At 30.2% G+C, this 13562-nt stretch overlaps 1 protein-coding gene and 1 long non-coding RNA gene across 2 annotated transcripts; one reads left to right on the forward strand and one right to left on the reverse strand.

Moving 5' to 3' along the window:
• The first annotated feature begins 9103 nt into the window (after nt 1-9103).
• LOC120184558 (V-type proton ATPase subunit D-like) lies at nt 9104-11614 on the forward strand. Its single transcript, XM_039188991.1, has 2 exons — nt 9104-9211; nt 10560-11614. The coding sequence occupies exon 2, from the start codon at nt 10571-10573 to the stop codon at nt 11342-11344; it is 774 nt and encodes a 257-aa protein (XP_039044922.1). The 5' UTR covers nt 9104-9211; nt 10560-10570; the 3' UTR covers nt 11345-11614.
• LOC120184559 lies at nt 9622-9892 on the reverse strand. The gene is made up of 2 exons (XR_005522037.1): nt 9760-9892; nt 9622-9719 (listed from the first exon to the last, which is right to left on the reverse strand). It is a non-coding gene; the product is annotated as an uncharacterized LOC120184559 (long non-coding RNA).
• Nucleotides 11615-13562: the final 1948 nt, after the last annotated feature.

The raw sequence follows: 13562 nt of genomic DNA on the forward strand, positions 1-13562 counted from the left end.
AATAAATTTCCAGACTCAGATAAAAACAAAATACAACCTACATGCCCCCTAATCACATGTACCATACTCTACATACAACGCCGAAAGAACTCCCTTATTGATGTCGATAGATGTACTGATTCAAACCTTTTAACCTGAAAAGGATGAGTAACAGAGTGAGCTTTGGAAAGCTTAGTAATACAAAACTACCAAATGATGCAGAGGAACATGCAGAAAACATATAGGTATAATTTTCTTATTGGTTCAGACATCTACAGATCTTTAGGCTGAGCTGAGGTCCCACTAATATCTCAGATAGTAACAGACATTAAGTTTTTCGTTCAGAGAGAAATATTTCGGATGACTGGGATCCAGGAGATCACAATAGAACTTTAAAACGTATTTTTCAAAAAACCATAGCAAGTTCCTCCAACTGAACGCCAATATGTAGTTCCCAGAACTGCATCCATAAGGACTTACCCTAGGCCCCAAAAGGGCGTAGGTACCAACCTAAGGGAGCACATTGGGTCCATAAGGTCTTACCCTAGCCAAAGCGTAGGTGCCCATCTGAGGGGAGTTCCCTCAGGCCCATAAGGACTTACCCAATGCACACAGCAGAGGAGCCACCCTAAGGGATTGCCTTAGGGTCCATAAGGTCTTGCAACTAGGCCCAGGATATAACACCCATAACCCGTATATTTATACCTATACAAATTCTTTAATCCACTACTGGCATTTTTCCTACGCGTGAAAATCATCACACGCTAAGTATATACTTAGTGAGGCAATTAAAACATTTAACAGTGAAATACAATTCAGGCATGATTTTCAATATCAAAAATAAAATTTCCATAAAATCATTTTTACTAACATATCCAATATTTTACCATGATCAAAATAATATAAAATCTCTTACCATTTATCCCATAAGCTCGTAAGCTTATTTTACCAAAATACTTACCATTTAAATTCCATAAGCTTGTAAGCTTATTTTTCCAATATACTTTTCATTATTCCGTAAGCTCATAAGCTTATTTGCATGGTTACCATTTATTAACCAATAAAACATAATCCATAGCCAATAGCCCAATATTAAACCTTGAGGACCCTGGGTATTCGAGTAATATTTGCACCGTAGTGCTACACATAAGGTCGTGCCCACCATATACACCGAAGTGTTTTACACATAAGGTCGTGCCCATCATATACACCGAAGTGTATTACACATAAGGTCGTGCCCACCATATACACCGAAGTGTATTATAAACCTGCAGCTGCTATACTCTATGGCATGCCAACTATACCCTGTCCCTCAATGACTTACTTGGGCATATAGTCTATTTTATTCGATCCATCCATGGCAAAGTATTATCAAATTTAACATTGGGCAGTTCATACCCGAAAACATTCATGGTAAAATATCACATTTTTTTCATGATCAATGCATTTTAATTTCATACTCTGACATATCAATGTCAATTTATAAAAATGATATAAAATCATGCCGATATAAACAAAGTCGACTTATCACAAGTCTTCCTTATGATGTATAAAACATCCATGTATAATTTCATGCATGTATTGCACTCACCTTGACACTTTATAATTTTCCAAATTTGTGCCTCACTATTGTCCACAATAACTCTTTTCTTTTATACTCGAAACCTTTTGAACACCGAGTAAATCACGATCTGAATAAATCACAAATTCATACGATACATATGTTAGTATTATACTAAAATGAACATATCCCATAACAACTTCATGATATACTTGAAACTTATTTTCCACCAAATATTTAAACACTTATTAATTCTTTTGAGTCTTGGAACCAACTTTTTCAATTTACTCAAAATGGTCCTTCACCATTTTACCACCTAGATTTTTAATACCAATAATTCCATCATTGAAATTATTACCTTTCAAATGCTTTTACAAAAGCATAATTATTTAAGTACCCCAACTATACAAATGTTGTACTTAAATCACAAACCTTTCCAAACTTCCAAAATAGTCATTTTCACATCTTACACTCATTTAAATTCCCAAACAACAATTTCCAACATAGTACATCAATTATACAATACTTATACAATAACCCATCAATTTTCCAGAATTCAGACAACTCGCACTACCTTTAAAAAATCAATATTATGTATTAATATACACACTGGAATTTAATTCTGTTTATTCTATTTAAAACTAGACTCGAATAAAAATCTATCCATATAAAGAACTACTTCTAATTCATTCAGTACAATTTATGGTGAATTTTCAAAGTTGACCAACAAAATCTGTTTTGCAGAATCTGCTGTCCGATTTTTCTGACCATTCCTTGGTTAAAAATTCATATCTTTTAGTATACAACTTGAAATTGATCCCCGTTTGTTTTAAACAAAACTAGATCGATATATGAACATAATATATAAAAATAACCTCGAAATTATTTTTATATAATTTCTAGTGAATTTTCGAACCTACTGCCAGATTCAAAATCCAAAATGTTTTCTTTAACTTCATTCTTAGGTTCTTCATCAATTCATATGACCAATTCTTTAAAATTTCTTAACTCTTCAAAACCCATAAAACACAAGAATCAACATCCCCTTTCATCAACTCAAGATGAACTTGAACACTAACAATAGCATGCAATATTGGTACCAAAAGATAGCGTTTTTCCCATATAACAATTTTCTATTTTCAGTATACTCAAAATCCTAAGGAAATTACTTGAAAATGAAATTAAAATTTTCTCCCACCTTTGAAGAAGCTCACGTCTGGTTGGAGAAGAAGATGAGAAAATTTTGTTGAAATGTAGTGAACATTTCATCTTAATTTATCTTATATTCCACTTAAATGAATAAAATATTCATTTAATTGGGATAAGACCAAATCACCCTTAATGAATCTTCTTATTTACCATAAAACCAAGACAACTCATCCTTATCATATATCAAAGTCAAAGCTGAAATATTTTGACTTTTAATTCCCCTTGAATTTTCAAAATTTGCATTTTGGTCACTAAATTCCACTATTTCGATTAAATCTGAAAAATTGCACAATTCCAAACCAAATTTATCTGATCCAAAATATTAAAATAATATTTCCAACTATTTTATAACATCCTTCAAATTTTTGTAAAATTCCAACTCGATCCGAATTTCCGATTCCTTATCAGCTTTAACCCTTTCTAATTTTTTTTACTAAAATTCCAAATCCAAAAATATGATTTCTATAAAACTACACTCTCAAGAGTAAACCATATATTTATGGAATAAAATTCTTTTTAGAAAATTATCACTTAATTCCCTAAACTTTTCCATAATTTTATACTTTGACCATCAAACTTTCCAAATTTTCATTTTGGTCATTATCTAAATTTTCGGGGTATTACACAAGAACCCACCCAAGAGTCGCCTTAGGTCCATAAGGAATTACCAGTCGGTAGATAACCTATAAAAGGAATTAACCGCAGCGACTGAACTTCCCAGTGTCTTCAATCATACTAGAGTCCCAGAGTATCCCGTATAAAAACAATTTCAGTCTGTAAATAGAGATCAGAAATCAAAGATCAGAACAAATATCAAAGTTCATAACAGAAATCAGAGGTCAGCTTGTATTTCAGATAACAAAGACATGCTTTTAAAATAAGAGAAAACATTCGTATGATCAGGGAACACACTAGAGATTCTAGATATTATTCTGAGTACTTGATAATCTTATCAGGAAGAGAAACACGAATCTTTAGTATACCGATTGAATGTCAGAAATTATAATCAATAGTTGATGGAATCATCAGTTATTCAGAACGTGATTTATCATGATCAGATAGTATTCGAACATTTTTCAGAAGCACTATGAAATCATAAAGGTATTCAGAATCCTTTGCATCTGAGTTACTTATGTTTTCAGATATGGCCAGAGTGATTTGAGCTGATAAGGGAGAACGAAGATTTGAGGCATTTACTATTTGTGTCGACATATCGAAATATCTAGTCAACCCGAATTGTACAAGTTCCATCAATGATACATATCAATCGGTCAAAACGTTGCACTTCCAGAGTATTCATTTTTTAATACAAAAAATTCTTGTCAAATTGTTCATCTTTAGAATCATCGCTGAATGTAACTTAAGAAGACGAACAGATATTCCAATGGTCTTTATTTCATTTCTACGTTTCAACGATATCAAGAAATGCCGATATACTTGATTTATGGTTCATAACCCATAGGTATATATATATATATATATAAACTATAAGGTATATATACTTTAAAGTAAAAAGTATATATTTATATATATAAACTATAAAGTATAAATATATTATATACATATATATAAAGTATAAAGTATAAGATATTCTTATACTTTATACTTTATATATATGTATATAATATATTTATACTTTATAGTTTATATATAAAATATACTTTTTACTTTAAAGTATATATACCTTATAGTTTATATATATATTATATATACTTTATAGTTTACACTTTATATATATACTTATACTTTTTTATATATGTATATTTAAATAAGTGTATATATACTTATATGTATATACTTTATATTAATATATATACTTATATATATATATATATATATACTTTTATATTAATATATATACTTATATATATACTTTATATTATACTTTATATTATTATATACTTTTATATATACTTATACTTTATAATATTATATATGTTTATATACTTTATACTAAAATTTCATATATATATATATACACACACTTTATAGTTTATATATATACTTATATACTTTATTTTTAATACTTATATTCAATACTTATATACTTTATATTATATACTTATATACTTATATTTAATATATACTTTATATTCTATACTTATATACTTTATATATATATATATATATATATATATATATAGTTTATATACTTATATACTTTATAATTATACTTTGTATACATATAATATACTTATACTTTATATTATTATATATGTATATATACTTTATACTAAAACTTTTTATGTATATAAGTATATAATATAAAGTATATAATATATATAAAGATTTAATATAAAGTATATATACTTTATAGTTTATATATATACTTATAATATATTTATACTTTATTGTTTATATATATATATATATACACACACACACTTTTTACTTTAAAGTATATATACCTTATAGTTTATATATATATATATATACACTTACTTTATACTTTATAGTTTATATATACTTATACTTATTTTATATATGTATATTTAAATAAGTATATATATATATATATTTATAATGTATTAATCTATGCATAAGCATAATGTACATTATATATACATGCATCATATTATCATAATATTCATTATATATATATATATATATATATATTATAATTGTTTTTAATTTCTCCAACTTTTGAAATTAATGCAATTCAATCAATTTTACAATTTTACAATTTTTCCTCACGTTTTACATTTTTTATTTGATCCTTTTATGTTGTTTATTGTATTTAAATTTTAATTTGTAATTTCATATTTGTTTAATTTAATCATTCAAATTATATTTGTATATGAAATTGACTCATACTTATTTATATTTTTGTAATTTACTTAAAACCCTATAAAATGTAAATCACATATTAAATTTATTTTCAAATTATGTTCACTAACTTTTTAAATGTATGCAATTTAGTCCATTTTTTATATTAATATCAGCTTCACATTTTATAATTAATTCAATTTCATCCCTCGTCAATGTGTGTTGTTTATTTTATTCAATTTTTTATTTCCAATTTCATGTTTGTTCAATTTGGTACTTTATATACATATATAAACTATATAATATAAGTATATATATGTATATATAAAGTATAATGTACATTATACATACATACATACATACATACATACATACATATGTATTATAATTATTTTAATTTTCCCAACTTTTGAAATTAATGAATTCAGTCTATTTTACAATTTTTCCTCATATTTTACAATTTTTTTGATTTGATCCTTTTATGTTGTTTATTGTATTTCAATTTCAATTTGTAATTTCATATTTTTTCAATTTAGTCTTTCAAATTATATTTGTATATGAAATTGACCCATACTTATTTATATTTTTGCAATTTACTTAAAATCCTATAAAATGTAAATCACATAATAAATTTCTTTTCAAATTATGTTCACCAAATTTTTAAATGTATGCAATCTAGTCCATTTTTTATATTAATATCAGCTTCGCATTTTATAATTAATTCAATTTCATCCCTCATCAATGCGTGTTGTTTAATTTATTCAATTTTTTATTTTCAATTTCATGCTTGTTCAGTTTGGTACTTTATATACATATATAAATTATAAAGTATAAGTATTAGGGGTGTGCAAATCCGGGGACCCGGAACATCCGGGTCGGTGATTTCTCAGCCCCTGTCCCGACCAGAATGTTCTAGGTACCCAGATTTTGCGGGTACCTGTAAGTCGGGTACCCGGATTTTTTTCAATTTTTTTTATTAATAAATAATTTATACTTGTACATTTACAGAAAATACATGAGAATCACAACATTTATATAGCATCATCATAAAACAATACATAATCGAACAGAAAGTGAATAGAAAATACATGAGATTCTCAACATTTAGATAGCATCTATCATAAAATAATTGAGCAAGTAGGAACAAAGAGGTTTTAATCTGTATATATCTTCAAAGCTGCAAACCGAATGCCTATTTTTTACTATCAGAAATGAAGTGTATTAAGCATATCAAACGAAACAGTGAAAAAAGTTTTACCAAATGTCAAGAGTTTCCAAACAAACATAACTGGAAACATCAATGTACGTGTTGTGACTGATACACCACAAAGCTATTTTATTTCATTTTCAGTTCAGATGACTGTGCAAGAGTTTCAACCATCATCTATAAGGAAAATCATTCTCGCACATCTAATTAAACCCTAAAACCATTTCCATTTTTTTATGTCCTCAAGGAACAAACATTTACAAAGTTTTGTTGCTTACGATGTGTTTGCATCAGTAGTAGGGGTGTTCAGATCCAATCTGATCAAAAAAAATCGATAATCGATAATCGAAAAAAATCGAAATCGATTTAGTGTGTTTGGTTTTTTTTTTTAAATGATCGGTTCGATTCGATTTCGATTTGAAAATCCGGAACCGATCTAAACCGAATCAAACCGATAGTCTCTTACAATAAATGTAAGATGAAAAATCTTAGCAATCTAACACCACCGGCATATAAAGTCCTTGCAGTATTTCGTAAATGCAGCCTTTTCCGGGTTAATATTGTTCCTATCTGCCCAGTTTGAACAATTACACTCTTTAAACAACTGTTGCATACCATCTAAACTGTTGTCCTACTTATGGCTTTCTAGAACCAGATCCTCAAAACCTCGCACAATGATGCATACCAAAATCATTAAACATGTATAAAATCAACAAGATTTTTTAACTTCGAAATCGAAATATAAAAATATAACTATTCATCACAGTAAATAATTCTTAAACGGTCATTAAATAAAAGAATAACGCAATTAACTCCAGTAATTCACATAGACTAAATAAATCACTCGCAACAAAATTGAATCAGTACACGTTCAAGTCGAATATTTTGGTAGTATAACGTTTTTAATCAACATCTTTTAATATTCATAAGAAGAAAAATCTAGCAAGATTAAGCTGAGATTTTTAATTACGGAAGTAAGTTTAACCAGCCTAATAAGTTCATCTACAAATTGCTGCCAAACTATTAATGTGAGCAAACTTCACAAGCTTACATTTGTTAAAATATATATTATCTTTGTAAGCTTGCATTTGTTAAAATATATATTCTCTTTACTTTTGTTATACATATGATGTTTTTTTATGAAAAAATTCAAGAATTATTTTGAAAAATTAGAATCCAAGAACCGCATAACTCCAAACTGAATTAAGTCAAACTTAATTGAATCGGATCGAATCAAAGTTTTTTAAAAACATCCAAATTGATCCAAACCGACCGTGAACACCCCTAATCAGTAGCATGCATCCCTTGCATAGCATGAAAGATATACCCATTTTCCCTAGAAAAGTAGAAATCCAAGGATTCATTCATGCATTTTGATTTTCGATTTTCGATTTTGGATTTTAGTTACTATATTAAAAAAAAAAACTTAATCGGGTACCCGAAAAAATCAATTTTTGTGACCCTGGCCTAATCCGGAAAGTGTCGGGTCGGGTACCCGACCTGGCCGGGTAATTTTTTTTAGAAAATTACTTGGTTTTTTTGTCCGGATCGACGGATAAACGTGTCGGGTCAACCGGGTCGGGTAATTTTGTACACCCCTAATAAGTGTATATATATATATATATATATATATATATATATATATATAAAGTATAAAATATATAATATAAAGTATTAAACTAGATAATATAAGTTTTAAATATAAAGTATTAAAATATATAAATATAAGTATTACATATAAAATATATTAATTATCATAATTAATATATTAAATATATTTATTAATTTAATTATCATAATTAATATTTTATTATAACATTTAAAAAACAATCATATTAATTAGTATGATTTATTATAAACTCAAAATCTCACAATTTTATTAATGGTAATATATAAGTCGGATCATTTACATGTCATGTCAAATTCATAACAGGTCATGTTAATAACAAGTCGGATCATTTACAAGTCAAATTCATAACAGGTCAAGTTGAAAACAGGTCGGGTAATACCAATTATTTACCAGGTCAATCTTTGGTTCGGGTTCGGGTTCATATCATTCGGATACATGTCGGGTTCGAGTATCATATTTTCTGTTCAATTTGGGTTCATGTCATTCTCAGGTCGAGTGCAGGTCGGGTTCAGATCCACAATTTTCAGTCTAACTCGGGTTCTGGTCAACACCATTTCCGACTCGAATCAGTTTCGAATTATTATAGCACAGGTCAAAAATAGTTTTAACTCAAATCAATTTCAATTAATTTTACATGTCGTGTCAGTTTTTACACCGCTAATTTTCGGACAAAAGGCCAAGCGAGAAGATGGATCACGGACCTAATTGACTGTCCATCTTCCTCTATAAGTTTTGAACAGATATCGAAATCAAAATCGACATAAAAAAAAAAAGTTAATTCGCACAGCGAAATTCATTTTTCGATCTTTTAACGCCGGTGGCGGAACTCCACTCTGTTTAGCGGTTTCGACGTATTCAGGTTTTCTTTCTGCCTCGATTTCTAATTTCTCCTTTAATTTCATTCAATCCCTGTTTGGATCTCTACTTCGTTTATACGTAATTGATGTTTGATTTGTAAATTAAATGGAACATGTTCATTTTCTGATTAGAAAATTCTCGAATCTGGTTGCAGTTTTCATTATTAAGGTTTTTATTTCATGATCAAATTAAATTCCAAGTAAGAAGATTTGGTCATTCAAGTACAAAAATAAAAATAAAAGAATTAGCTTAAATTGAGGCCTGACCTGAATTGAATTCGATCAGTTCAATTCTTCACTTGAGACCTTTCTCTGTCTGTACGCTGCCAGGGCAAAAACGAAAAGAAACAAAGATTTTTTCTTCTTTTTGCCCGCGAATTACTTTTTAGGGCAAATTATTCTAGCTTTTTACTTTTTTCATTGATTTGTTTCTAAATTTTACATGGACGGTATCATTAAGATTGGCGATCCTTTGAGTGTTACAGTCTGATCATGAATCTTACATACTCACTTTGAGTTCTAGTTTCTTTTATGTATCTTAAATACTCACTTTTGAGTCAGTTTCAATCATAAATTTTAGGTTCTCATGGTCGCTTGGCTTTCTAGTCGTGCTTGCCATTGGGATTGGCCTAGTTTCTTTTCTTCTCATGATGGGCTTCTAATGTTCCATGTGATGCTAGATTTTCAATGGAATTTTGCTCATATAGACAAACATATATCTTTTAATTGCGTCTCCAATCTATGTTGTTTGTGTTGGAGAAGATCTGGTAAAGATATCAAATGACTTTTAGACTTTAAATTTGGGAAAATAAACAGAATAACAATAGACAAAATGTGGCCGATATGTGAAATGGTTATTTTACAGGCATGTCAGCTATTGGCTGCCAACTACTTCCTGCTATATAAGAAAAGAAAAAAAATATGGGAAAATTAGCTATGCTGGATATGAATATCGTACTAAATCTACCCTTTTGGATCCTTTTAGATATGATACCATAACCTTTTTTGTCTAATTTACACATTTGTTTGCTATTTTTATATTGTGAACTTGCTCATCTTCTATTTAGTTTCATGGAAAAGTAATGTTACTCTTGTTGAAAAGATGTGTGCATCCAACAATTCATTCATAGAATTTGACATTATTTTGTGCTCCATGGTTCTCTGCAGTACTTAGATCTTCTTCAGCAATTTAATTGCTCTAATAAAAATGTTGACTAAAGTTAAAGGGATGATGAATTAAGCTAAAGTTGATAACGTTCGAAAGCTTATTTCCTTCATTTTGAAGTTAGGTTAACCAACTTTCTTTTCTGTTTCTTGCTTTTATTAATTTATAATTTATCCGACCTACAGATACCTGAAAAATGTCTGGTCAATCCCAGCGCTTAAATGTGGTTCCAACTGTTACAATGCTTGGAATCATGAAAGCTCGGCTTGTGGGTGCTACAAGAGGCCATGCACTCCTTAAGAAGAAGAGTGATGCCCTAACTGTAAAATTTCGTCTGATTCTTAAGCAAATAGTCTCTACAAAAGAATCAATGGGAGAGATTATGAAAACCTCTTCATTTTCCTTAACTGAGGCTAAGTACGTTGCTGGTGAGAACATCAAACACGTTGTCCTTGAGAATGTTCAAACTGCTAATCTTAAAGTTCGTTCCCGACAAGAGAACGTTGCAGGAGTGAAGCTTCCCAAGTTTGAGTATTTCACAGAAGGTGAGACCAAGAATGATCTGACTGGTTTGGCCAGAGGTGGGCAACAGGTCCAACAGTGTCGTGCTGCTTATGTGAAAGCAATTGAGGTTCTAGTTGAGCTTGCTTCTCTCCAGACATCATTCTTAACCCTTGATGAGGCAATCAAGACTACAAATCGTAGGGTTAATGCTTTGGAGAATGTTGTGAAACCAAAGCTCGAGAATACCATAAGCTACATCAAGGGAGAGTTGGATGAGCTTGAAAGGGAGGATTTCTTTAGGCTAAAGAAGATACAAGGTTTTAAGAAGAGGGAGATAGAGAGAAAGCTTGCAGAGGCCAAGCTGTTGGCTGAGGATCAGTTTTCGCTGAAAAAAGGGGTCTCAATGAATTCAGCTCGCAATTTGCTATCTGCAGGCAGGGAGAAGGATGAAGATATTATTTTCTAATCAATGGGTTAGTCCATGTGTTCTTTCCTAGGATGTATGGGTTTCTATCTGGTGCCTATTTGATGGTTGGATATTCCTTTAACTATTTAGTGTTTTTTTTGAATAAATGTTACGAGTATGTCATGATTTATCGTGTGGTATTGTTAATGAGCTGGTGGTATTTATGACTATAGACTTGAAACTATAGACTTGAAACATTTCAAGGCTTTGAAGTATATTGCCTGAATGATCTTTTTGTTTTGTTTTGTGGAAGCTCATGCATATTTGATATCATTGCTGTCCTGGTTGTATGAAAAAAGTTTATTGCTGGAAAAGCAGTTTTTGCTAAAGCTAGTGCAGCTTGGTATATTATTTGTTCATTAATATCAGACAATAATCCTCATGGCTAAAGAACAAAGCCGAAGGGATTTCTAAATTTTAAGGCAAAACAAGTGCACCTTTCTTTCAAAGACAATTGCTGCACTTTTGAAAGCCAGTCAGGTGCATATAATGTAAAATAAAATTTGTTTCAACACACTTTGGAATAATTTTCTATTATGCAACATTCTCTCTTTTATATATTACATGTTTTTATTTCAGTATTGCATTTTGAGTGAATTGGAAATATATGTTTATTTCAAATAAAAAACTTTCAACTGTCAAATATGTAAAAAGACAGATTGATGTGTGTCATCATTGTTTTTCGCCCGGATGGTGAAAAAAACAAGTACGACTTAGAGTTTTTCTTTGAAAGGATTTTGAAATGTTGGGAGTTGTCACAAATCATTTTAAGGTGTGATCGGGACACCATAAACATCGGGTAATTTTAATAAAACATTTTATTTTATTAAAATATCAAGTTTAGGGTCTACGAAAAAAACTAGAAAACGGGTTTGAGAGTCAGTTACGTGTGGGGAAGGATTAGTACCTCGCAGCGTTTAAAAATCAGCACCTAGTTGATTACTTTAAATTTAAAATTGAAAATTCTGAGTTTGAACTTTACTTAATCGAAAATTCATTATAGATGCACAGATGAAAAGGATGTTCGTTTATTTAAGCCAATAGTGTTAGCCCCCTAGCATGAATGCGGGAGATCAACTATCATGCCCAATAACCGGACATTGCCTTGATTTTAAGAAATCATGATACGGTCTTGAAAATGATGTCGACTTACTTCGGGTATCACTAGTAGTCACTCCCTGAGCATATTTGTGAGAGATATACCATTAATTCTTTGGTAAATCAGCATTGCCTTAGTTGTGAATTCGAAATGCAATCAAATAATCAATTATGTCAACCTAATTATACTAAGTAATTATTTAAGGCTTCCCCTAACTTAAAGTGCCAAATTATGAAGCTTAGAGAGCCTAAAGGTTTAGACCTAAAAATAGAGTCTCTAATATTAACCCTAATCATTTTTTGGTAAATTATTGGATTGAACAACTAAAATGGAACCTCAAGCATAAGTGAAGACCAAATAAAAAATTCTCCATGATTTAAGGACTAAGGTTAAATTAAACCTAAAATGGAGGCTCTAAACATTTCCTTATTTGATTTTAATCAATTATGCAATTCAAATAATTAAATTGGAACCTCAGGCAAAAGCGAGGGTCAAATTAAAAAATTTCCTAATTTAAGAACTAAATGTGAAATTAGGCCTAAGATGGAAGCTTTAATATTAATCCTATTTGATTTACCAGTTATTGGATCGAATATTCGAAATGGTCCCTTGTGCAGTTATTGGATCTAATATTCGAAATGGTCTCTCTATACTTCTCTAGAAATCGGCGATGAGTGTCGTCGCCGATCATCGTGTTGGTCACTGTCTTTGATGATTATTCGGGCCCAAAACACACTGGGATGCTCGTCTTGACGCCATGAATGTAGATCGGGTCTCAGTTTCGCATGAAACAACCTCCAACACCTTGAAATAAGACCAAAACTCTTCGACTTTTGATGCTCCGATCTACTTTCTCCATCGTTGGATCGACCCGATCTTGAAGTATGTTTCTCCCTTCCTCCATATGATTCTCCTCACCGTTCGAATTCTGCAATGAAGACTTCGAACACCGGTTATATTTCGACCGAGAGGTAAACCCCTCTCTTTTCTCATTTTTTTGTTTTGCATTTAGTTTCCTGGTTTCAGGGGAAAGACTCCCTTTTACAATATGTTGTTGTTTTTTTCTTTTTTTGAACGAGGAGTTCCCTTTTCTCTCTCTTGAATCTCCCTTCCCTTTTC

Source organism: Hibiscus syriacus, unplaced genomic scaffold, assembly GCF_006381635.1.
Source record: "Hibiscus syriacus cultivar Baekdansim isolate YM2019G1 unplaced genomic scaffold, ASM638163v2 tig00112921_pilon, whole genome shotgun sequence".
Lineage (NCBI taxonomy): Eukaryota > Viridiplantae > Streptophyta > Magnoliopsida > Malvales > Malvaceae > Hibiscus > Hibiscus syriacus.

Excerpts from the sequence above, each read along its gene's own strand:
- LOC120184558 (XM_039188991.1), top strand. The coding sequence starts at position 10,571 with ATGTCTGGTCAATCCCAGCGCTTAAATGTGGTTCCAACTGTTACAATG.